This window comes from Amblyraja radiata, chromosome 7 (genome assembly GCF_010909765.2).
Source record: "Amblyraja radiata isolate CabotCenter1 chromosome 7, sAmbRad1.1.pri, whole genome shotgun sequence".
NCBI lineage: Eukaryota > Metazoa > Chordata > Chondrichthyes > Rajiformes > Rajidae > Amblyraja > Amblyraja radiata.
In genome coordinates this window covers 38,263,048-38,288,432 of record NC_045962.1, presented here as the reverse complement: position 1 = coordinate 38,288,432, position 25,385 = coordinate 38,263,048, and the positions used below count along the sequence as shown (strand labels likewise).

Here is a 25,385-nt window from a genome sequence, read left to right as displayed (position 1 = left end):
ATGAGGCCACACAACTGGAGTCTATTGTTCACATTTTAGATGCATGTTATACAAGGTGGAAGGGGTTTAGAGAGTCAAGAAGTGAGTTTCTCCCAACCTCTGCCCTGCCTTTAAAATAACAACATTTGTATGACTGATATAGGGTAACTCCCAGGATTCTGGTGGTTATGCCATTGACTGTAATGGGGAACCAGTTAAAATTCTGTTTGCCGAAGAAGAAGAATCATTGTACAGTGCATGTTCACCAATTGCAAAATGCATATAAGCACATCCTTCAAGATTAGTGTGTGCTAGCACAGAGGGACTTTGGCCCACCACGTCTATGCCAACCATCAGGTAGTTATCCACACTGATACCATTTACCATCACTACAAAACCTTGGTGATTTAAACGCCCATTCAGATACTTAAATGGTGTTTGAGCATCTGCCACCACTGACCCCTGAGGCATTGTTTTCTGGACCTCTGGATGAAAAACATTCTTCCTTGGATCCCATCTAATCATATTCCGTATCAATCTATGCCCTCTAGTCTTAACCACCACTGCCATTAGGAAAGATTTGTTACAATTTACACTATCTATTGCTTCTCAAAGAGCTTCTGTGGTGTGTGCCTATAATTTTGAAGGATATACTTGTATGCCTTTTGCATTCAGAAAACACGTACCAAGCAATGATTATTCATCCACAAACATTCGTCCTCTTGACATTCAAAATCAATAGCATAACTATTAGCACCCTGGGAGTCACACTGAATCAGTCATAGAAATGTTGAGGTTCTAAAGGCTGGGTAGAGATGAGGAGTAAATCACTTCCTCATAGATCCATCCAATACAGTCAATCCCCATAAATTAAATGTGCTGTTACAGCAACGCGCTGGTGAAACTCCTCTACAGTGAGTCCAGTGTAATTACATTCTTCCTGTAGTGTAATGACAAGAACTCCACACAATATTTTGGCTGTGGCCTAACAAATGCTTTATAAATTTGTGCCAAGACTTGTACATCAGCACTAATGTAAGCAGAGAGAATGCTGGATCGTGGGGGTCTCATCAGAACTGGGAACGAGGCAAACTAAGCTTGTGAAGCTGCAGGAAGGAATTGCTCTGATAGAGGAAAATTGGGGTGACTAGGAGATAAGCTGTAGACAAGTTTATCTGGTCAATGAGTGTGTGAACTTAGATTAAAGAAGGTAGACAAAAGAAGGTAGTAGTTGTGAAATGCGGAGCAAGAAGACATGCTAGGCAAGTCAGAATGGCAAAATTGCCAGCATAGACGAGGTGGGCCAAATGGTCTGTTTCCAATCTGTATATGATCCAGGACTCAAAGTTCATGCTTCTGTCTGGGCACATTGTGCACCCTGGACTTGATATTCTACAACTTGGGGGAAACTTACTGTTTCAGTTGTTCATCTGTGATTATTGGTTCAGCTTGTTTTTTTTCCTCCCCATTTTCTTTTATTTTCTTCTAGGAGAAGAGGACCTGCCAAGCATGTCTTCCTGCTCTGCATTTCACAACGCCTACATTATTTTGACTATGTTCTTGCTCTCGAACTGTTTCTATTCACCCCTTGACCAGAAAACCTTGTTTACATCTTCTCCCCATAGTCATCCCGGTTTTATATCATTGGAGAATCTGCTGCTCCCATGCAGTTTAACACACTTTTTTTGCCGCCTTAGTTCTGACAAAGGATTGTCAATCTGAAACGTTCTCTGTCCCCCTTCCCATGGATGCTATGTGATCCACTGAGTATTTTCTATTGTTATTTCGGATCTCCAGTTTTTAAAATTATTTTTGTGCCCTGCATATATATTTTGTGCCCCAGCCAATGAAATCAAAACATCCTTTGTGCTGCTGTATCTCCCCATTTACCTGTGCTGCCACCTTCAGAGATCTATGGACTTGTAGACCAATTTTGATCGTCAAGATTCTTGGGAGCCCCATCATTCATGTTGTATGCCCTTGCCTTATTTAAATCCCTAAAATAGCTTCCTTCATGCTTATCAGTATAAAATTCCATTGGCTGGTGCTCGTTTCAATTAACCAGCTAATAATTAATATCGTAGCCGAAACTGCTCTCCTGATGATCAACAGCACTCCCAATCTTCATGTTGTCTGTCGACTTGCCTTGGTAGATATTTGTGCCGAGCCTCTCACTTTAACTGTTGTAGGTTTGCAATGGAAGAAGACAGGCGAGCGCGTATCAATCGTTGTTCTACAGAGCTTTGTAACTCCCTCATCAAAGAAACGCTGGAGAGTGAGATCTTCCAGGCTGTCAAGGAGACACTGCAAGAAGTTCATTGTTTCTGCAAATACTTAAAGAAGTAAGTGAAAGTAAAATGTGTCTCATAACATTCTGAATTCCATGATCGTGAAATGAAACTTTTTGATGCCAACAAATGTGCTCCTGTTCAAAGACAAGTTTCTTTCAAATTTCACAGGTTCAGCGATTTAGCAGGGATACAGGAGATGGTAGTTTTCAAAAATGTGTCTGAATTGAGTGCAAAAAACTATTTGGTGAATATTGTGGAATCTTTAAACTGAGCTGCTACCACTACATGAGCCAGTAAATTAGATGTAGAACTGAGAGTGTTTTAACAGTGCTCTATACAGTAATCAAGTCCATTTAGAATGTCTATGATGTATAGCAAGGGAGACATGATGTTGATGGGCAAGGGGTGAGAGTGAGACTTCACAATTGGGCATTTTTTTAATTACTACTTAATTTCCAAATATTTTACCAGATGGAGAGCAACAGCAGAGGCCCGGAAACGCCTGCGAAAACAAATGACGATGTTCCCGGCAGCACCTGGAAGTGCGGGCCCTGGCTACAAATTGAGTCCCCAGAAGATGAGCCCAGAAATGCGCCCAGATGACAACCTCAGCATTTCTTGTACACGGTAATGATATATAATATCGAACCATGGAGTTGTTAAAGCAGGCCATCAGCCCAGTTGGGTCTGTATTAGCTCCTGGTAAGGCATTCACGTTTTCCCACCCTATTCCTGTAGCCCTGCATGTTTTCTGTTCATACTTAAAATTGCAAAGATGTGAAGGTTGGTAGGTTAATCGACCTAGTTGAAGAAAAGCATGCCTCTACTGTTGTAAATGAACCCTTTTGTATTATTGGGGGGGGGGGGGGGGGGGTGGCAGATGCTGGGAAAAAAACAGAACAGGCCCTTTTTGGGAGACTCCAACCAGTCAAGTGCTTAAGGGATCGATAGGACCAGTCTGTTTTGTTCCAACTTATCACTATTGTCGTGGGCTAATATTTTCCTACATCACACCTTAGGGAAGGCCTTTACTATTTAGCATGATCTTTGCCAATCACTTTAAATCTAAGCATTCTGATTTGCTAACATCAGGGCTGCCAACTCTCACGCATTGAGCGTGAGACTCACGCATTTGACAAAATTCTCACACTCTCACGCTGATGACAGACATTCTCACGCTCAAAATTTAAAAAAAATATATATATAAATAAATAAATAAATAAATATATAAATAAAGCCGCACTGCTCCACACTCACCAATGAGAATAGTTTTCTGTCGGCGGGTTCCCCGTAAGGAACGAGCAATTTGGCATAAGCCCATCGCACACTATTTAAAATGGCAATGTAGACAAAAATGCTGGAGAAACTCAGCGGGTGAGGCAGCATCTATGTCTGAGTATGACCCTTCTTCACACTCAAGCATTTCTCCGGCATTTTTGTCTACTGCTCTAGATGCTGCCTCACCCGCGTTCACATTCCCGTGCAGATGGTGTGATAGGTGAGACACAGCGGTGGTCCCAGCACCGACCTCCCCGCGGCACCGCTCACGCCTCCCACCCTCACCACCGGCGGCTCTGTGTCCGGTGGCCGCTCTGTCCACACCACATGGAGTTTTAACCCCGGCCCGGAGCCAGGAGCGGACCGGATGAGTGGTGGCGTCGGAGCCGCGGGGATAAATCTCGGGCTCCGCTCCGATACCCGACCCCCCGGGTCACTGTCCCTCACCTCCCCCGGACCCCAGCTGGACACAGAACACATGGGCCGGCCCTCATACCCGGGGAGGGGGGGAGAGAGGGAAATGCTCCCCGGACATCGCCAAGTCCCCGCTCATTCCGGTTGTTGTCGTCGCTTCACTGACACACAATCTCACACACAACCTAACACACATCAGGTTTAAAGGGATATGGGCCAACTGCAGATAAATGGGACTAGTTTAGATGGGGCATCTTGATCTGCATGGACAAGTTGGGATGAAGGGCCTGTTTCCATGTTGTAAGACTATGACATACTGTAGAAAGGGTGCAATTGCTCTGGAGGGGATCCAGGGGGTGATTTATGAACATATTGGGCTGGAATTGTTTTTCACTGAAGAAAGATTTGATAACTGGGATTATATTCTCTGCAGCAACGGAGTTGAAGAAAAGACTTAGTTGAGGTGAATAATATTATGAGAATAGGACCTGTTTCGCCTAACAAAGAGTGTAAGAAGGAACTGCAGATGGTGGTTTAAATTGAAGATAGACACTAAAAGCGGGAATAACTCAGCAGGACAGGCAGCATCGCTGGAGAGAAAGAATAGGTGATGTTTCGGGTCGAGACCTTCAGACTGAAGAGGTTGAAAACCAGCCATAAAACACAATGACTTGAGATGTGTGTTAACCATCTAAAGGCAGAAATCAGAATCATGTGTTCATCTTTATTGACGTGACACCCTAATGAATATATTACAGAAAAAATAATTTAATGAGGTGGCACGTTGGCGCAGCGGTAGAGTTTCTGCCTTGCAGCAACGCAGACCTAGATTTGATCCTTACTACGGGTGGTGTCTGTACAGTATTTGTACATTCTCCTTATGATCACATGGTTTTCTCTGGATATTCCGGTTTCTCCATCATCCGAAAGAATTGCAGGTTTGTAGGTTAATTGGCTTCTGTAAATTGTTCCTGGCGTGTAGGATACAACTGGTGTATGGTAGATTGCTGGCCGGTGTGGACTTGGTGGGCTGAAGGGCCTGTTTCCATATATATGTGTGTATATGTATATATATTTATATATATACACATATACATATCTCTTAATTTCATTGAACCATATACGGTTGAATATGTGGCATTATCTTCTTCTCGTTTCTATAGTCAAAGGGTGAGGGTGATTGATTTATTTGTGCAGAAAAGTGATGGAGGTCTGACTCCTCTTGCCTTGTTTCAATGTTTTTGTTTCTCTACATTTATGCATAACAGCATGAATTATAATCTGATTTCCATACATAAATATACTAAGGTCATTCATGTACTGCACCTCTTGATCAGAGCCTGGCTATACTGTGGAATGTAATTTAGCCTAACCTTATTCAAACCTAATCCAATTTGAAGCATAAATGTTGCATTCAAGTGTAAGTTAAAAGATTTGCTACAGTATGCACCAGATTGCATAATTTCACGCTGAAAAATGCAAAAGCTCCCTACTGTGGTAGGGGGGGACACCCCCCTCCTACATTCTCCCCCCCCCCCCCCCCCCCCCTCAGTCGCTACACTCTCTCGCAATTTCTCACTCTCAACTCTCACCATATGTTGGCAGTCCTGTAACATGCAATAGCCAATCTACAGTGTTCTTTCGGTTTACTAGTCACGGCTGTTGTCCATGCATGTGCGTGCATGGGGATAGTGGGGGGTCAAATAGATATTTGTTAGGCAGATGGTTGGACAAAGGCCAGAGATGAAAAGATAGGTGTGTGACAAAAGGATTGAAGATTTGTGAATTGGGAAGCTAGAGGAAGGAATGTAGGTGGAAGGGGCGGGGAGAAGAGCAGTGTTCATGCCGTTCGGCTGTAAGCTGCGCAAGCGGAATAGGAAGTGTGGTTCCTCCAGTTTGGATGTGGTAGCTTACAACCCTAAGGTATGATAATTGAATTTGCAGTGAGACCATCTCCTTTTCCTCCCCACTCCCATGCCCTACCTGGACTTGCACCTATTTCTCCATTCCCCTGCCACCTACATTCCTTTGTCTGGCCTCACAATTCACAATTCTTCAGTCCTTTTGTCTCACACCTTCAGTCGTTTCTTCTCTGGCCTTTGTCCAATCATCTGCCCATCAAATTACCCTCCACCAGTGGTGGGCCTATTACATGCTAGGCGTTGACCTGCCCCTCTTCCAGCTTCCCCCTTCCCACCCCCTTACTATCAGTCTGAGATGCAACCTGACCCAAATCGTCACCTATCCATGTTCTCGTGCGATGCTGCCTGACCCGCTGAGCTACTTCAGCACTGTGTCGTCTTTAGTAAAACTGCAACTGCAGTTCTTTGCTTCTTGGTAATAGGTTGATACAGATGAGGGAGAGTTTGATAGGCAGATGGTGGAAGTCATGTTGCAGCTTTATAGGGCTTTGGTTAGACCGCATATGGTGTATGGTGTGCAGTTCTGGTTGCCCTTTTACAGGAAGGATGTGGAGTCTTGGGAGAGGATGCTGAAGAGATTTATCAGAAGGCTGTCTGAATTAGAGGATGTTACCTATTAGGAGAGTTGTACAAACTTAGATTGCTTTCTCTGGAACGTTAGAGATTGAGGGGACACATGAAAGAAATATATCAAATTATGAGACGCATAAATAGGGTCAAGTCAGAAACTTTTTCCCATGATCATTTTTTGCATTTCATACCAGTAAAATCTTTTTTTTAAGGCTAAGGTATGGATTTTACTTTTCTACTCCAAAGACAGATTGTTCTCACTGGAGAATTGTGCTCAGAGAGCTTCAGTTAGAGCTCTATCTTTGATAGACATGTGTACCTTGCTTCTTAGAAGATTGGGGAATTAATTTTGAGGCCAAAGAAAAAATATATTTATTTGACCATCTGACTTTCTCTTCTGGATGTATTGGAGACTCCAGTTGTGTGGTGCTCATGGCTGATGGTAATCAGATTATAATGTTGGTCATGATGCAGAATGGAACATGGAATGATGTGATGAGAAAATACAAACATGACCCATAAGCTATATTTATTTTTCTTATGTTGCAGGTTGCTGCAGAAGAGGAAGGAGATAGCTCACCAAGTCAGAATTCAGAATTTCTATCAACGGCTCCTCTGGTAAAGAAACTGTTGATAAAAACAATGGTTTGCAGTTTTTTATTTCCTTTGTGACTTGACTGTCACACAATACTTTGTCAGCAAAGTGATTTCATAGTAGTCAAAGCTTCAAAATCAGAAACTAAGCGGCTAATTTGTACTCAAAAGCTACCACATACATTGTGATAATTTTGCAATTAAATAGGAATTGCTAAAAATATATAGCAGCTTGGGTAGTATCTGTAGAGAAAGTACAACAGTTAACATTTCATGTTGAAGACCTTTCATCAGAAATGGGAAAAGTAAAGGGCCTGTCCCACGAGCATGCGACCTGCATGCGGCAAGCGCGACCAAACCGGAAGCGGGGGCCGCGCGGAGGTCGAGTGATCCCCATACAGGGCCGGTCCCACCAGCATGCACCTGCATGCGGCGATCGCGACCAAACCGGAAGCGGGGCCGCGTGGAGGTTGAGTGAGTGACGTGAAGTTCGAGTGAAGTCCGCGCGTGACGTACGGCGTTGAGACGCTGCGCACGCCCGTTGAGGCGGCTTGGGGCTGGCAGGCCGTTGCCGCGCGGAATTTTTGAACACGGTCAGTTTTTCGGAGCCCCGCGCGATGTCGGGACCAGCTCCGCACAATTCCATACGGCTCCGGCGATCGAAGTGGGACCGGCCCCACGAGGCCGTACGGCTCAAGCAACCACGTTAAGTCGCGCTTGCCGCATGGAGTCGCATGCTCGTGGGACAGGCCCTTAAGAAATCAAACATGTTTAGTATTGCAGTGAAGGGGGAGGGGTGAAGAGACCAAAGCAAATGCTTGCGACAGGGTAGCTAGTGAGGTTGAATGGCAGACAGTGGTGGCACTAGCTCAGAAAGGATGATATCTCAGTGGTGTAATAAGAGGAGGTGGATGAAATCCGAAATATTGGAGAGAAGAAATTTGAATGCTGGATGTATGAGAACCAAAACTTGGAGGCTCTTCACCTCAAATTATAGAATTTGGCAATGAGTCCGAAAGTTTGTAACATGCCCAATTAGAAGATATGATGGTGCTTCTTCACCTTGCATTTGGAACATTGTAAGAGGTCAGGGTTGAATGGAGAATTTAAGTGATAGGAAAATGGAACCTTGGAGTCCTCTTTGTCAACTGAAGGAAGCGGTTCTGCAAAACAGAACGCTAATCAGCATTTCATTTCCAATGTAGAGGAGATCATGTTGTGGACTTAATACAGTAACCAGATTGGAAGTAGAAATGAAATACTGCTTCATTAATTATTAATTGGACCCTGAATAATGGGAAGGAAAGCAGTGGAAGGGCCTGTATTTTGCATTTGCTATGAGGTCCATAAATGTTTGGAAGTTTCTTTGTTGGGTGGAGAAAATGAGAAGTAATATATAAAGTTAATAAATCTGAATATTTATCTTGTAGTCAGGCTGCATGGACACCCATGGATTTGTTCACGTTGGTTGCTGAAAGCTTCCCAGTTTGTAAGAAGAGAATCTTCTGGAAGGTTATTCTACTGTTGCCAAGTGATGAAGAATGTGGACTTGGTGACACCAACAGGTGAGAAGAAGTTTCCAACCTCATTGTACAGCTACATGTCTAAAAGCGTACTTTGTTGGGCATCAGTTGCTTGCTGAGTCCCAGCTGTTTTTCCTGTTGGGAAAATGAAAATGTGGCATACCTCCTCATTTGGCTTTTAACCAGCACTGTCATCCAGACAGATTAATCAGGCACCAGTCCTCATCTGGGAGGGTGAGTCTCTGATCTACCTCCGGGTCTGTCAAATTGCCTTTATAACAGTCAATCAATGATGAGCAGAATTTCCCTCCATCCTGGCCATCTCATCACTTACCTTGGTTGATCTTGTTTGTATGGCAGCAATATACTTCTGCAAAATGAGACTATGCAGGAACATTCCTATGGCAAAACTTCTAAATATATGAAAAATAAGTAGTGTGAGTGATATTACTGTAGTATTCACCCACAGGCATAACATCATCCATTCACCAATTTTAAATAATACTACTGTGTGGAATGATGGCAAAGTGAGACATCAGTTGGTGACTTCCTCCACGCTCAGCAGCCGGGCAGTATCAGTGTACTAGCACTTTATATGCTCTATTAAAATTTGAGGTACTGCTAAAGTTTAATCAAAGCTAGTTAATTGTAGCAATCATAATAGGATATTTTACGAGGTAATATTTAAAAAGTTGGGATTAACGTGTTGCAAGAAAACCACAATTATTCAATCATTATTTAACCTGTCACAAAATGTCTTCATCTTTTTTTAACTTAGTTAATTTTGAAATCATAGAAACATAGAAACATAGAAATTAGGTGCAGGAGTAGGCCATTCGGCCCTTCGAGCCTGCACCGCAAATCTTGCCAACTCTTTGTGAAATTTCTGGTTTAACACTGTTTAGAAACTTGATTGATTGGATGAAAGCAAAATTCCAAGGAGATGAATGTGTGGAGGATTTCCATAGAGATGCTGACCATGTCATTCAGACACACCAGTGCAAAGCTGTGAGCAGCAATGAAGCAATCACCGAGCTTGTGTACATCTGTGTAAAGGTAAGGGTCTCGCTTGCATGTTTGGGTAAGGCAAATTGGAGCAGACTACGTATTATTTCAGACCTACTCCACCCGTTTATTCAGATCACTGGTGAAGTTTATTAACCCTCCCTTCCCACTTTTCCTGATTTACTTGATTCCTTTGCTCTTCAACAGTCTTATCATTCTTAGTCTTGAAAAAAAAAGTGACATCCACAGCCCTCAAATAAAGAATTCCAAATTCAAAGATTTCAAAATTCAGTGAAGAATTTTTCCCTTTGTTATAGTTCTAATCATCTTTACCCTTGTCTTGTGACTCTGGCCCCTTGTTCAGACAGGTGGAATGGTCATTTATGCGGTTCATTCCTCACGGTGAGATTGCCTCAGTCTCTGGAATTTGGAAGAGAAAATCAGCCCAACATACTCAGTCATTGTTCCTACTAAGCCAAATATGTTCTTCCTCAGGCTTGGAAACTATATAAAGTACTGTAGGTATAGTCTCTTAAAATTTATAATGTTAGACTTAGTCAGAATATTGAGTATAGAAATTGGGAGGGCATAAAAATTACAAAGGTTACATGGGAAAAGTATTTGATATATATTCACAAATGTTCGATTAATGTAAGACATAATCTAATTCAATTTAAAATTTTACATAGATTATATTATTCAAAAACAAGATTGAACAAATTCTACCCAAATATATCCCCCATTTGTGATAAATGTCTATCCCAAAACGCAACTATAACACACTCCTTAGTTTCGTGCATTAAACTTTATAGATTTTGGAGTGATATTTTCGAAATATTTACAAAATTATTCAAGATAAGAATGGAACCTAATACTGAAATGATTATATTTGGTGTAATGGAAGATGGGAATAAATTGAACACATCTCAAAATTTATTTTTTAACGATGGTTTAATAATAGCAAAAAAATTAATACTTAAATTTTGGAAAAAGACATCAATACCAACGCTTAAAATGTGGATTGCAAGTATGTTGGACACCGCACATCTTGAGGAAATGCGATTCCTCCTAATGCATAAATCAGACCAATTCATAACGAGTTGGTCTCCATTTGTCGTCTTTTTGGAATCATATGGTGGAACACAATTGTAAAAACTAACTGTTTCAGGACTGGACGAGGGTTGGTCAAGATTATAAACAATGATCTCCTTACCCTTTTTTAAAACATTTTTTTAATGTCTTATTCTCTTTTTTTCTATTTTCTTTTTCTCAACTTTCTTCACTCATTCGTCTTTCTTCTTTTTCTTCGCACACTATATATCTCACGCTTTTCTATCCTTTACTATCTAAGTTCTTTTTCTTCTAATCTTTCTTTAATATAACAAAAAAAAAATAAGAAGCTGTACATAAAATGTATTATGAAAATATATATTAGGCACTTTGGTGCCATATGATTGTACTTCTAATAAAATAAAATATTTAAAAAAAAATAAAACATTGGGAGGGCATGTTACAGTTGTAAAAAACATTGGCGAGGCTATATTTTAAGTAGTATGTTCAGTTTTGGTCACCCTGTTGCAGGAAATATGTCGTTAAGCTGGAAAGGGTGCAGAGAAGATTTACCAGGATGTTGCCAGGACTCGAGGGCCTGAGCTATAGGGAGAGGTTGAACAGGCTATGACTTTATTCCTTGGAGTGCAGGAGGATGAGGGGTGATCTTATAGAGATGTATAAGATTATGAGAGGAATAAATAGGGTAAATGCACAAAGTCTTTTACCCAGAGTAGGTGAATCAGCCAGAGGTTTAAGGTGGGGGAGGTGGAATTAAGGGGCAACTTTTTTTTACACAAAAGGCGTGGGTATATGGAATGAGCTGCCAGAGCAGCATTTAAAACAAAACATTTGGACAGGTGCATGGATAGGATGGGTTTGGAGGGATATGGGCCAAATGCACGCAGGTGGGACTAGTGTAGATGGGGCATATTGGCCGGCATGGGCAAGTTGAGTAAAGGGCCTGTTTCTATGCAGAATGCCTTTATAACTAGTATTCCAACCTACTTTCAGTTAAAAGCAAAAAAGCAATTGACGTTAATTGCTTGCTGTTCCTACATGTTTGATTTATACAGTTTAACTCTGCAAATGTAGGTAGCTCACTGATACAACTTGTGTGAATGTAAGAGTTTTATGGACTTGTATGATCGGTTAGAAATTATTGACTAGAAAATGTTTAATGTCCTAAGAGCAATGATTCTGACTGGTTTACTCCTGTACCTTTCCAGGGCATCATAGGCTTGATGCAATGCAAAACACTCTTCAACCCCATGAAACAGATTCCAAACAGCGAGCATCATTGTCAGATGTAGATTTCATCAGAGAACTTGTTAAAATTTGCAGGTAGTAGCAGATGCAATTCCAGAAGCAAAGTATCAGAAAGTATAGTTTTTGACACAAGGAACAAAGAAACACAATATGTGATATATGGTATGATATTAAGAACTGAGACTTGACAGATGCTTTGGGGAAATCTTTTGGAGATTCAAGGTCAAGGTTTCGAGGTCAGTTTATTGTCACATGTACCAAATAAGGTATAGTGAAACTCGATTACCATACAGCCATACTAATAAAAGCAACAAGACACACCACTACATAAAAGTTAACATAAACATCCACCACAGCGGATTCCTCACTGTGACGGAAGGCAATAAAGTCTAATCTGCTACCCTGTTTATTCTGTCGCGATTGGGGGAGTTGAACCATCTGCAGTCGGGGCGATCGAAGCTCCTGCGGCTTGGAGCTCTCGAAGTTGGTCTCCAACCAGGGACCGTGAGCTCCACGATGTTAAAGTCTGCAGGGTCCCGCGGTTGGAGCTTCCAAGGTTGAACCCTGGCAAAGGGTTCGCCAGCTCCAGGATGGCAAGTTGAAGCTCCCGAAGTCGGTCTCCAGCAGAGGCCGTCAGCTCCTGGATGTTAGGCTGCAGTGCGGACGGAGATACGATATGGAAAAAAAAATCACTTCTCCGTCGTGGTAAGAGATTAAAAATAGTTTCTCCCCCCCCCACCCCCCACATATAACAAGCTAAAGAACACTAAAACATACATTTAACACATACCATAAAACAACAAAGAAGGATGGGATGAGACGGCCAGGCGGCCATTACGGGCGCCATCAGGTGGTTCAACGTTTAACACTGATTGAAGTGCATTTTAATAATGCAGTTAATAAAGCACACTACATAAACTATTGAATATAAGATCTAGTGATTCACAAGACATTGGAAATCTTCAGTCGTATGTAAACTGCCTCAGCAGGTCAGGCAGCATCTGTGGAGGATAATGGATGGATGACATATTAGGTTGAGACCCTTCAGCCTGCATAAAGGACAGCTCAAATGTCATTTGTCCTTACGAGTGAGGGAATTATGCTGAATGTGTATAATGGTTCAAGCTGGAATAGTGTATCGAGTTTTGAACTATACTTTTGAAAAGATGAGAAGGTGTATGTGAATGCTTTACCTTTACATGCTAACTGTGTAAATATGGTGTAGTCCTGCTTTGACAGAAAAGGCCAAGAAAAAGTATGAAGGCTATCAATAGAATAAAGAGTGAAAGACCGATAATTAGAGAGCATAGATCTAAAGTGGCAAAATAACAGAGGTGGCATACGAATTAAAGAAATCTATTTCATGTGGTTAAAACTTAGAATTCATTGCCTGATGGTGTGGCAGATATAGGTCTAATAGCTGTCATCTGAAAGTAGTTAGATAAATACTTAAAGAGGGGAAGAGTAGTGGAGTGGGTAAGAACTGCTAATAACAGAATTAGTTGATTGGTCTCCTGCTCCATGTTTAGTGATCTGTGACTGTCTCAACAGGTGACCAAGGGCCCTCTGAGTGACACGGATGTGGATGCAGTAGAACAGCGAAAGGAGCTTTTGGGAACAACAGCCCTGATTCTCTTGCTACCAGCTTGTGTGGAATGCTCAGACCAGGAAGAAGAGGAGGTGTACTGGCTCTCTGCTACGCTTCAAGTCGCACAGCTCTTGCAAGCAAAACCTTTAAATCCTGCAGTTCCACTGGTCATTCTTGTCCCTAGAGAAGGAAAGCCATTGAATGAAGAAGAGGTGATAAATGGTAAGGTGCAGAATCAATATTTACTTCTGAAATAGGAAAGTAAAAGCTAGAAAATGCAGAAGTTTATGTTAACGGTACTAAATTTACTTAACTGTTTTCAGACAGTAGAGTATAACCATTATAAAAATCACAATGCAGCTCTTAACTGAATTAGGTTAAGTGTTTGGTCACCCAATTTAGTTTCCAGAAATTAATAATTGTCATTAAGGGGTCTCATGAATATAACTGCACTGATTCAATGTGACCAGGGAATCTCTGCGGACACCAAGTGACATGGTACGACTAATTTTGCAGTTGCTGGTGTGAAATGTTGGATTTAATTACCAACCTCTTAATTTTTCATCTTCACAATGCCTGATTATCTGGCAATGTTTGAATGGAGACTAGGAAATGTCTTCTGATGCTCCCATGTCAAATGTGGTCACCAAGCATTTGAGAAATATGATGAAGAAATAAAGATGTAGGCAGGAAATAGCTAGTAGTGCAAGGTATACAGGAGATTCAGAAAGATGAGTGGGACAGTTACGTACTGTAGCTCAGTTGTCAGGTGATCGTAAACTCTTGGTATGATTTGACTGGACAACACACAAAACAAAGGTTTTCTCTATCTCGGTAGCTATGGCAATAATAAACTAAGCTGAAACTGAACGAGTCACAGCCCACCAACCAGACGAGGAAGTGTTCATTTCTACTCTTTGTATTTCTATGTTAACTCAATCCACACTAGGATATAACCCCACTCCTGCTCCCCACAATTCCATGTGCTCTGCCTGCTTCCTTTGTGGTACCTGTTTGAAAGTCTTATAAAAATCCAAACATAACGCATTCACTTAGAGATAAATTGTGTCTCTGAATCACTCAAACATGAATCGAAGTTGACTGATTTTATTTTGACACATTGTGTATTGGAGATCTGTGTATTTTGCAGAGTTAAAAGATTATCAGGAACTGTAGTGGAATAATGTGTGTGATGTTGGGTGTAATGTAGAACAGTCTGAGATAATGGGTAGGCAAGTGCTCATGAAAAGAATCTTCACTGCACGGAATTGCTCTGTTCTGGTTCAGTCTAGAGAATGAACCAATTGCCAAGGAGATATCGACTATTAAAAAAACATGGGGGTTAGAAATAGGAGTTATAGAAAGGATTAGCTTTGTTTGTTTGGTTCCATGCTTGTGTGCAAATCTATTTGAGGTGAGGCCCTTCTGAACAGCTTGTACCCCAGTCTTCTTGTTCAGTATTAAGAGTCAAAGGTATTTAATTGTCATTGGCACCGAAATGGAACAATGAAGTTTATACTTGCCGCAGCATAAGGCAAAGTATGGACTTTGGGATCTTTGTGCTCTGTGCATTGTAACTAATTTTACTGGGATCCCGGGGATGTAGGCAGATATTGGAAAGGAACTTCCATTGATCCTTGTATAATCCTGATATCTTTTTTTATAAAGGTCTAAAGCTTGAAGCGCTGGTGGCTAATCATCTTGTGTCTGAATTCTTAATTGTCCCAATCCCAGAGAAAATCAACGATCTTCAGGGATCAAACCAGGTAATGTTACCTCACAGACTATCACACAAACCAACCTCCTTTCCATTGCCTCCATTTACACCTCCTCAGCAAGGCCACCAGCATAATCAAGGACAAGTTGCAATCTGGCCACTTCCCCTTCTCCTCTCTCCCATCAGGAAAGAGGTATGGAAGTATGAAAATGCACACCTCCTGATTCAGGGAGTTTCTTCCCAGCTGTTATCAGGCAACTGAACCATACTACCGACAACGAGAGAGCAATCCTGAGCTATTTTGTATCTCATTGGAGACCCTTGGACTATCTTTGATCGGACTTTACTTGACTTTAGCTCGCATGAGCTGTATTCAGATGGCTCCTCATGAAGCTGACTTAGAAAAGAGCAAGGTTTAACAATGGTAATTGGATATGGGACTACAACTCTAGTTATGTGTAGTGAAAGTGATAATTTGTGAGTTGGCTACGTCCTAGCATGATCTGAACTGCAGTGTTCTTTGGTCTGTTCATATTATGTGGTTACTTCAGTGCCCTTTGAAGTGGGGTACTCAATTAAGTAAGAATGAACGACTCCCTCTACCACCACTTTGGCAAACCAAGAATAAATACAGCAGCTGTAGGTTAAAATAATTTCCCAGTTGAATGAAGATTATTTCACATTCCTGGAACATATCTCCTCTGTGATCTGGAGCACTTGGTCTATTCGTGTTTCTCCAATTGTTGCATCAAATTGGTCTCATTCTAACAAGGTGACTTGCAATTCCATATGTGATCTTGTGTGAATCTAGGACTATAATTGTGCTTGATTATTCCTGGATAACACCAGACCATTTAAGGACCATGGTCAACTGTTTTTTGTATTGGGTTGAGAGTCTGCTTCATTTCTGTCAAGAAATAAATATCGCAGTAATCCATGGTGTGAATTTGAGTAGTAACAATATTTTGTTGTATGGCTGTCTCCATTCCTAATGTGCACCATGACACCGAATGGTATAAGATTTTGGAATGTTACAGCTTCTTTGTGGCGTTACTTTTGTATTGTTTACAGAAGTGGTTAACATGAATTAAATATTTTGATATATTTATTTTGTAGGTCTCTGCTGCAGTAAGTTGGCTTGCATCTCATTGTCCATTACCCCCAGAAGTCAGCTGCCAGACTTTGATGCAGTTCATTGAAGACGGGCTTTGCCGAGAATTTACCAACCAGTTTTACAGTGATAAAACTGAAAGGAAATCGGCTGCATTGCCTTCCCAGGATCCCAGCTGCATAATTGAGCTTTACAATGATGTGCTACGATTCCTTGCAGAAGTGATATCCTCTGAACAGTTATACAATCTTTCCTGGCCAGTGGCAGAGTTTTCGGGACCAACAGCTGATGAAATACTGGCACACACAGAGTGGAATTCTGGTGGCCACCTGGCATGGCTGAAGAATGCACTGCTGTCTTTTCAGCTGCCGTTGATGGATCTACCCCCCTTGCACGGTACAAATGTGATGCAACGGAAAATAATTAATTGGCTGTTGATCTCTGTGTATGATTGCAATAATATTTTTTTTGTTCCTCAGCTCCATGGTCTAAGGTCTGTGACATGATCTTCCATTATGTGTCTCAAGTGCCATGGTCACACCAAGCTTGCCCACTGCTCCTTTCAAAGGTTGAACAACTCCTGAACAGAATCTGTGACAGGTGGAGAGAGAGCTGTTTCTTGATGCTGGAAGCCTCAGCAGACGAAGGGCCTTCAGTATTAGAAATACCCTGGGATGAAATCATTGCCTATTGCATTGATCATCGGCTAAGAGAGTGGAAGCCCTTGAACCCGCCCTGTGTTGCAGGTTAGATATACTTGTGTTTTGCATTCTAGTTTCATGAAAGGATTAAGATTGAGAAGGAAATATAGATGGAATCAAATGGGAAGTGATTTAGATTTCAGGGTTTGTTCAGAAAATTGAATCTTATTCTGCTTTTGGCATGTCCTTTTGAAGAAAACTATACGGTGTTTTCTCTTTGTTCTCTGTAACCAATTATATAATGAATAAAATAATTTTCTGAAAAATGGGAATCAATTTGTGATTTAATAACTAAAGAAATTTGTTAATGAATATAGGAATTTTAAAGAGTTATTTAAGATGGTGCTGAAGCGCAATTAAAAGTATGAGATTGGTTTTGGAAAGAGATGTGATACCACGGATAGGACACTGATTTGAGAACAGGAAACGGAGGAAATCAATACATTTTATTCTGGACAAGTGTTGTTCAATGATAAGAATATTGCTGCTCCTCAAAGATGAAATTGATTTGAATTATTGAAAACAATAATAACTTTGGTCAATGGCAAAAAAAGCTTAGAACTTTTTAGAACTGTAGAATCATTAAAGTTTACAGTATAGAATGAAAGGAGATAAATATTTTTGGCTTGACTCGGTTTTTTAAATCATTTTAATTTCTCAGAAGCCGTGAGCGAAGATGGGCAGATCCTTATATATTATTTCCAGGATGACCTTAAAAAATATAAAGTGCCGATAATATGGCAACAAGCACAATCACGTACCCAAATGGAAATCCAAGAAACCTCTAAAAGGTAAACGAGACAGTTGAGTAAAATTTAAGGTACACAAAAATGCTGGAGAAACTCAGCGGGTGCAGCAGCATCTATGGAGCGAAGGAAATAGGTGACGTTTCGGGCCGAAACCCTTCTTCAGACTGAAAATGGAAATGAGTAAAATTTAAACCTGTTTTCCTACAGCAAATATACTGACGGCAGATTTTGTGGCAAGTTTAAAGAGCTGAAAAAAGATGAGGCTTTACAGTCATACAGTGTGTGTAGGAAAGTACTTAATGTAATTTGAAGGGGGGGGGGGGGGGGGGGGGGGGGGGGGGAGATAATCTTATCTGAGATAAGTCGATATTGCATCAGTACAACAATATTGTTGTTGGCACAATTCAGGAAAATCCAATATATTTACATATATTAGAGGCACGAGGGTAAGCCTCTTGGGACCAAAGTAGCAGTCTGTGTCTGGAGCCAGAGGAGGTGGAGAAGGTGTTAAATGAATGCATCATCTATATTTGCAATGGAGAACATTATATTTACAGAATTTAGGGAGGAACTTGCTATGGAGAAGTGGTATTAAATGTCTTAGCAGGCTTAAGAGACTAAATCCAAAGAGCCTGGTCAGATGCATCCAAGATTGCTATGGAAGTCCAGACTGCTGTGGCTCTAAAAGATCTCTGGCACAAAATTGAGGTACCAGATGACTGGAGGACGGTAAATGCAATGCCTTTATTTAATAGGGCCATCTGAGATAAGTCGGTATTGCATCAGTACAACGGAACATAGAATAGTACAGTTCATGAACAGTCCTTTTGGCCCAAAATGTCTGTACCACATATGATTCCAAATTAAACTCCTCCTCTGCCTGTATGTAATCCAAATCCCTCCATCTCCTGCATATCCATGTGCCTATCTAAAAACCTCTTAATACCACTATTCTATCTGCCTCCACCATCATGCCTGGCAACGCATTCTAGGAACTCTTTACTTACTGTGTTTAAAAGAAAACTTGCCTTGCACACCTTCTTTAAACTTTGATCCTCTCACCTGAAAGCTATATTCTCGTCTTTGATATTTCCAACCTGAAAAAAGCTTTTGTCTGTCTACCCTATCTATGCTTCTCATAATTTTATATACTATTAGGCGTTCTCTCAACGCCCCAAGCTCCAGAGGAAACAATACAGGTTTGTTCAACCTCCCTAATACCTTCTAAATCCAGGCAAAATTCTGGTAAACCTTTTCTGCACCTTCTCTGAAGTCTCCACATCCTTCCTGCAATGTAGTGACCAGAAGTGCACACAATACACCAAATGCAGCCAAAGAAAGTCCTATAAAATCGCAACATTAAATTATTGTGAAGAAAAATCATAAAAGGGTGGAATATGCACATGAAAAGGCATGTCAAAGATAGTCAACATGGCATTGTTAAGGGGAGTTCAAATGTTGCTTATTTGCTTACATTTTTTGAAGAGATAAATTAATGTCTGAGGTTGGTGCAGATGAAGTAGTCTTTAATCAACTTCTGTATGAACACTACCGCCAAAGGTTGGAGCTCATAATCTGGGGCAATTTGACAATTGGATCTGAAATTGGCTTGGCACCGGGAGGCAGAAAATTATGGTAGAGGATTGGTTTTGCAAAGTCGGTGATGAATCATAGGAATTGGTATTTGGACTTATTGCTTGTCAGAGACATTAATAACTGAGATATGAATGCAGGAGGTATAGTCGGTAAGTTTGCAGGTGACAAAGATTAGTGCCTTGTTAATGAGCAAGATTGTCTTTGGCTACAGAATGATATTGATCAGTTGGTAGGAAGGATTGTAGAGTCAAAGTTATACTGCACACACAGGCCATTGAGCCCAATTCATCCATGCTAACCAGGTTGCCTAACTAAGCTGGTATCACTTGCTTGCACCTAGCTCGTATCCCTCAACCGTGCCTATCCATGTACCTGTCCAAGCGTCTTTTAAATGTTGTAATTGTACCCACCTCTAACACCTCATTCCATATATCCAACGCATCTCTAAACTAAACCAAATACTCTGTGTTAATAGGTTACATCTCTGATCTCTATAAAAAAAATTCCCCTCACCTTAAACCAATGCCCTCTAGTTTTAAACTTCTCAATGATGTAGAAAAGGCCATGACTGTTCACCTTATCTATGCCGTTCATGAATTGATATTCCTCTAAGGTCACCACTCAACCTCCAGTCAAAAGTATTTAATTGCCATATGTGCTGGCCACAAAGCAATACAATTCTTGCTGCAGCTTTACAAGCCCATTAACACGATGACACAAATAAATATCCAATAATCAATAATGCAATAAATGTATAGTCCGTAATACTAGACAACAGGCCCCCAATAATGCAAAAAAAAAATATTGCAACCAAAATGAAGTCCATTACAGATCATAGTTGCTGAGGTAGTCGTTAGTGTTATACACTGTTCAAATGCCTGATGATTGCCGTGAATACCATATTCCTGTACCTGGAATGAGAGTTTCCAGGCTCCCGATGGCAGTAGCGAGATGACAACATGGGCTGGGTGGTGTGAGTATTTGATATTAGCTGCCTTTTGTTGAAGCAGTGGCTTCTGTCGATCCCTTCAGTGGTGGGGAGCTCGGTATCCGTGATGGACTGGGCCATGTGTACTATTCTCTGCAGCCACCTTGGCATGAGCATTTGGGACCATGTTCCAGGGGAAAAACTATCTTGGAAAATGATTTGGTTGCCAGAATAATGTGAAGTTTGTTTTGTTAACCAGTACATTTTCTCTACAGTACATATATCATTTGTTATTTGTCAATATTCACTTTCTAGGTTGTCAGAGAAGCAGGCTTGCTCTTCAATTAAGCAGAAATTGGACTTTGAACCAAATGCTGTGAAAGTCAGAGCTGAAGAAACGCCTGCAGAAAGGAGTGTATCTGCTCTGAACATCACCCATACCTACTCAGCAGAGGAACTACTGCCAGAACTACTGCAGTCACGACTGAAAACAGAAAGAGAGGAAAATCGAAGGTGGAATAACTGAGAGTGCTTCCTGAAATTGACTTTATTAGCAAGGATGTATGCTGACAGCAAAACAAAGATTAGAATGGGAATGAAACTATTGTTATTAAGTAGTTACAGTAGTAAACATTGGTAGCACATGGATGGTGGGAGAACATTACCAACCTTCGGCAAATGCATGAGAAATATTGTTGAGTTTTACAAATAAATTGATTTTGTAACAGCAATGGTAGCGAAACTCTCATTGTTGACTGTCATTACAGTTGATGGCAAGAGCCTTGATAGCATTTATGTTCAGAGGGATCTTGGGTTCAGATCCGTAGGTCACTGAATGTAGTACCACTATTATTAGAGTGGTAAAGAAGGCGTACAGTATGTTTGTTATCATTTGGTTGGGGCATTGAATATGTCATGAAATCATGAAGCAGCTCTAAGATATTTGGTTTAGGCTGCATTTGAAGTATTTCATGCAGTTCTGGTTGCCCCATAACAGCAAAGATGTGACTAGGCTTGACAGTCGGAACCATTTTCTCAGAGTGGAAATGTCAACGACTAGAGGTGAGAGGGGCAAAGTTTAAAGGAAATATATGGGGCATGTTTTTTCAGAGGGTGGTGTGTGCCTTCAAGCTGCCTGGGATGATGATGAAGGCAGATATGATAGTGGCATTTAAGGAGCTTTTAGATAGGTACATGGATATGCAGAGAAATGAGGGGTATGGTTATGTGCAGGCAGAGGATGTTCGTTTTACCTTGGTATTATGTTCAGTGCAGATACTGTGGGGCCTGTTCCTGTGCTTGTACTTTCTATATTCTATGTTTAAATCAAAAATCGTAATATAATTGTACACATTCACAAATTATAATTTAAAAACATGAATATGAATTAAGTTAATGAGAATTACACTTAAAATCATAATAATTTAGAAAAAACTAAGTTTATGTTTGTGCCATTCCAAGATACGAGGAACAACTTAACCGCTGGCTAGATGACGGCCCTTTGGAACCAATTGCTCTACCCTTGTACCTTCCACAGTGCTTGGCCTCTGCTGCTGAACTTGTTGTCCCCATGCCCCAAACTGCAGCTCCATCCTTGCCACAGGTTTACGTATCTTCCTACAACTATTTTATTATTTGTCTCACAACTCAATCTAAGATTGAAAACTTTGACATTAACTAGTGATTTTTTTTCTCTTCTCAGGAGGTTCCTAGTAATGAACACAGTGAGGAATCCTATATGGATGGCTGTAATTGGCTAAACGATTCGACAATGACTTTATCGGACAAACTGAAAGAGTTTACGAGGCTGATCCAGGTCAATCAAGAGGAAGAGATGACCTGTGAACGTCACCTATCAATTTTACTGGACTTAACAGACACTTAACAGAATTAGCAGAAGAAGCCTATGTGTCATTTCTACTCGGCCTGAACATATTTTTCCTTATCCCTCGCTTTGAACATGTGCATTGCTTCTTTTGGGACACCCATGTGCATTCTATGATTGATGTATAATGAATACCCCAGATAGGACTTTTTAAAGAAAATGACAATATTTTATCGTCAATCATTGTTATTTCCCAATTCATTGTCGCTTAAATTTGTTAGTTATAAACGACTTATTTTGTATTTGACTCAAAATCATGCTCACTGCGCTTGCTATCAAACAAATACAATATTTCTGGTAAAGGATGTGAGCAGGTCTGTTATTCTAGATAAAACTAAGAAAATCCTATGATAAAAGTTGCAAATACCATCTGAAATAATGCTTCTTCAGAAATAAATATTTTGGCTATCAGTTGACTAGCTTTAAAACACTTTTTGATGTTGTGTTTTTTTTCCGTGATACTTTGTCTGCTTTGGAAATGGTGAAATTGACCAAGTTCAGATTCTAAAGCATCTGAAAGATACTGAAAAGTTTATATATTTTGTCTTCAGCATTGTATAAAGTGGGATGCTTTTAAAAGTGTGGTGATAGTTCAAGGTATGCATGTTCCTGTTGGAGTCAAAGTCAATGCAGGTGGGAATAAGGAAGCTTGGATGACGAGAGAAATTGAAACTGGTTAGGAAAAATGTGGCATAGGCGAGCTGAGATAAAATGTATCCCCAGAGGAGTTTAGGGGACTGAGTAGCGTACTTAAGAAGGAAATCAGGAGGGCGAAAGGGGCAGGAAATTGCTCTGGCAGATGATTAAGGTGAATACAAAAAGATTTCAGAAGTATATTAAGGGAAAGAGGGTAACTAGAGAAAGAATGGGGTCTTTTGGAAACCTAAGTGGTCATCTATGTGTGGAGCGACAGGAGATGGTCAACGTTTTCAATGAGTATTTCTGGTTTTACCATGAAGAAAGATATGAAACTTGGAGTTAATGGAGATGTCGACAAGGTTCAGCATGGTAGGAGAGATAGTTGAATGGATAGCAAATTGGCCCCATGGAAGGAAGCAGAGGGGATGGTGGAAGGTTGCTTCTTGGACTGAAGGCCTGTGACTAGTGGTGTGCCTCAGGGTTTGGTGCGGGGCCCGTTACTGTTTGTCATGTACATCAATGATTTGGATGAGAACATACAGGGATAGATTAGCAAATTTGCTGATACAAAAGTTAGTGGTTTTGCAGATAGTGAAGATGACTGTGAACGATTGCAGCAGGATCTGGATCATTTGGCCAGGTGGGTGGAGGAATGGTTGATGGAAATTAATAGAGAAGTGTGAGGTGTTGCATTTTGGGACGTCGGACAAGGGTAGGACCTGCACAGTAAATGGTAAGCCTCTGGGTAGTGTAGAGCAGAGGGATCTAGGAGTACAGGAGAAGAGTGTTTTATTGTCATATGTCCCAGATAGGACAATTAAATTCTTGCTTGCTGCAGCACAACAGAATATGTAAACATAGCACATAACAGGGGAAAAAAATTGTATGTGTATATATGCATATGCACACTACTCAATAAATAAACAAATATAGTGCAATAATAATGATAGTCTGATGTAGTTCAGAGTTTATTTGTTGTCGTGTTTAATAGCCTGATGGCGGTAGGGAAGAAGCTGTTTCTGAACCTGGACGTTAGTTTTCAGGCTCTTATACCTTCTTCCAGATAGCAATGGTGAAATGAGTGTGTGGCCAGGATGGTGTGGGTCTTTGATGATGTTGGTTGCCTTTTTGAGGCAACTACTTCGATAGATCCCTTAGATGGTCGGGAGGTCAGAGCCGGTGATGGACTGGGCAGTGGTCACAACCTTTTGCAGTCTTTTCCGCTCCTGGACGTTCAATTTGCCGCACCAGGCCAGGATGCAACCAGTCAGTATGCATGGTTCTTTGAAGGTCGAGTCGCAGGTAGATAAGGTAGTCAAAAAGACTTTTGGCACTTTGGTCTTCATCAGTCAGTGTATTGAGTATAGAAGTTGGGAGGTCATGTTGCAGTTGTATAAGACATTGGTGAGACAGTATTTAGAATATAGAAACATAGAAAATAGGTGCAGGAGTAGGCCATTCGGCCCTTCGATGCCTGCACCGCCATTCAATATGATCATGGCTGATCATCCAACTCAGTATCCTGTACCTGCCTTCTCTCCATACCCCCTGATCTCTTTAGCCACAAGGGCCACATCTAACTCCCTCTTAAATATAGCCAATGAACTGGCCTCAACTACCATCTGTGGCAGAGAATTCCAGAGATTCACCACTCTGTGTGAAAAATGTTTTTCTCAACTCGGTCCTAAAAGATTTCCCCCTTATCCTTAAACTGTGACCCCTTGTTCTGGACTTCCCCAACATCGGGAACAATCTTCCTGCATCTAGCCTGACCAACCCCTTAAGAATTTTGTAAGTTTCTATAAGATCCCCCTTCAATCTTCTAAATTCTAGCGAGTACAAGCCGAGTCTATCCAGTCTTTCGTCATATGAAAGTCCTGACATCCCAGGAATCAGTCTGGTGAACCTTCTCTGTACTCGCTCTATCGCAGGAATGTCTTTCCTCAGATTAGGAGACAAAAACTGTACGCAATACTCCAGGTGTGGTCTCACCAAGAACCTGTACAACTGCAGTAGAACCTCCCTGCTCCTATACTATAATATGTTCAGTTCTGGGCACCATGTTATAGGAAAGATATTGTTAAGCTTGAAAGGGTTCAGAAAAATTTACGAGGGTGTTGCCAGGGCTAGAGGGTGTGACAGAGCTGCCAATAGTAGAGATTTTCTGTCTTTTGTATGGAAATGCGATAAGAATACGGATGTGCTATTTTGCTTTGTTAAATACGGATTTTTTTAAACTCGGCCCGACTTCATGTTTCATCTTGCTGCTTAAAAAAAATGCAAGGATATAAAAAGTCATACTGTACCTCTAAAAATTATAGCAGATTAAATCTATTAGTATTTTAAATTTCAAGATCTGCATGATTATTTTTGTACGCTTTGATCTGCCTGTCCCGCTCCAGGTTTAAACAGCGCTGTCAGTTTAGCACGTGGGAATTTAAATGAAGAGTTGTAGGCTACAGCTCTATGGGTTCAAAATATAGCGCTACCGGATGGAGCGCTGTGGGCTTTAAACATAGCGCTACGGGCTTTACACATAGCGCTATGGGTCACAGACTGTTCGGAGAGGGAGAAGG

General features: G+C 41.0%; 1 protein-coding gene across 2 annotated transcripts in view; it reads left to right on the top strand.

Annotated features, from left to right (window-relative positions):
* LOC116975306 (minichromosome maintenance complex component 3 associated protein) overlaps nt 1–22,601 on the top strand; it is a 64,131-nt gene extending 41,530 nt beyond the window's left edge. Inside the window, exons 17-29 of one of the 2 annotated variants that reach the window (XM_033024224.1) lie at nt 2,169–2,321; nt 2,742–2,897; nt 7,004–7,072; nt 8,479–8,613; nt 9,477–9,627; nt 13,447–13,705; nt 15,152–15,249; nt 16,317–16,707; nt 16,791–17,057; nt 17,674–17,803; nt 20,604–20,798; nt 21,747–21,888; nt 21,988–22,601. In XM_033024224.1, the coding sequence (XP_032880115.1) occupies nt 2,169–2,321; nt 2,742–2,897; nt 7,004–7,072; nt 8,479–8,613; nt 9,477–9,627; nt 13,447–13,705; nt 15,152–15,249; nt 16,317–16,707; nt 16,791–17,057; nt 17,674–17,803; nt 20,604–20,798; nt 21,747–21,888; nt 21,988–22,170 (2,329 nt within the window). In that variant the 3' untranslated portion in view covers nt 22,171–22,601. Of the gene's footprint in view, nt 1–2,168; nt 2,322–2,741; nt 2,898–7,003; nt 7,073–8,478; nt 8,614–9,476; nt 9,628–13,446; nt 13,706–15,151; nt 15,250–16,316; nt 16,708–16,790; nt 17,058–17,673; nt 17,804–20,600; nt 20,799–21,746; nt 21,889–21,987 lie in introns of both variants that reach the window. The other variant, XM_033024223.1, reaches the window with a different exon arrangement.
* The last annotated feature ends 2,784 nt before the right edge of the window (nt 22,602–25,385 follow it).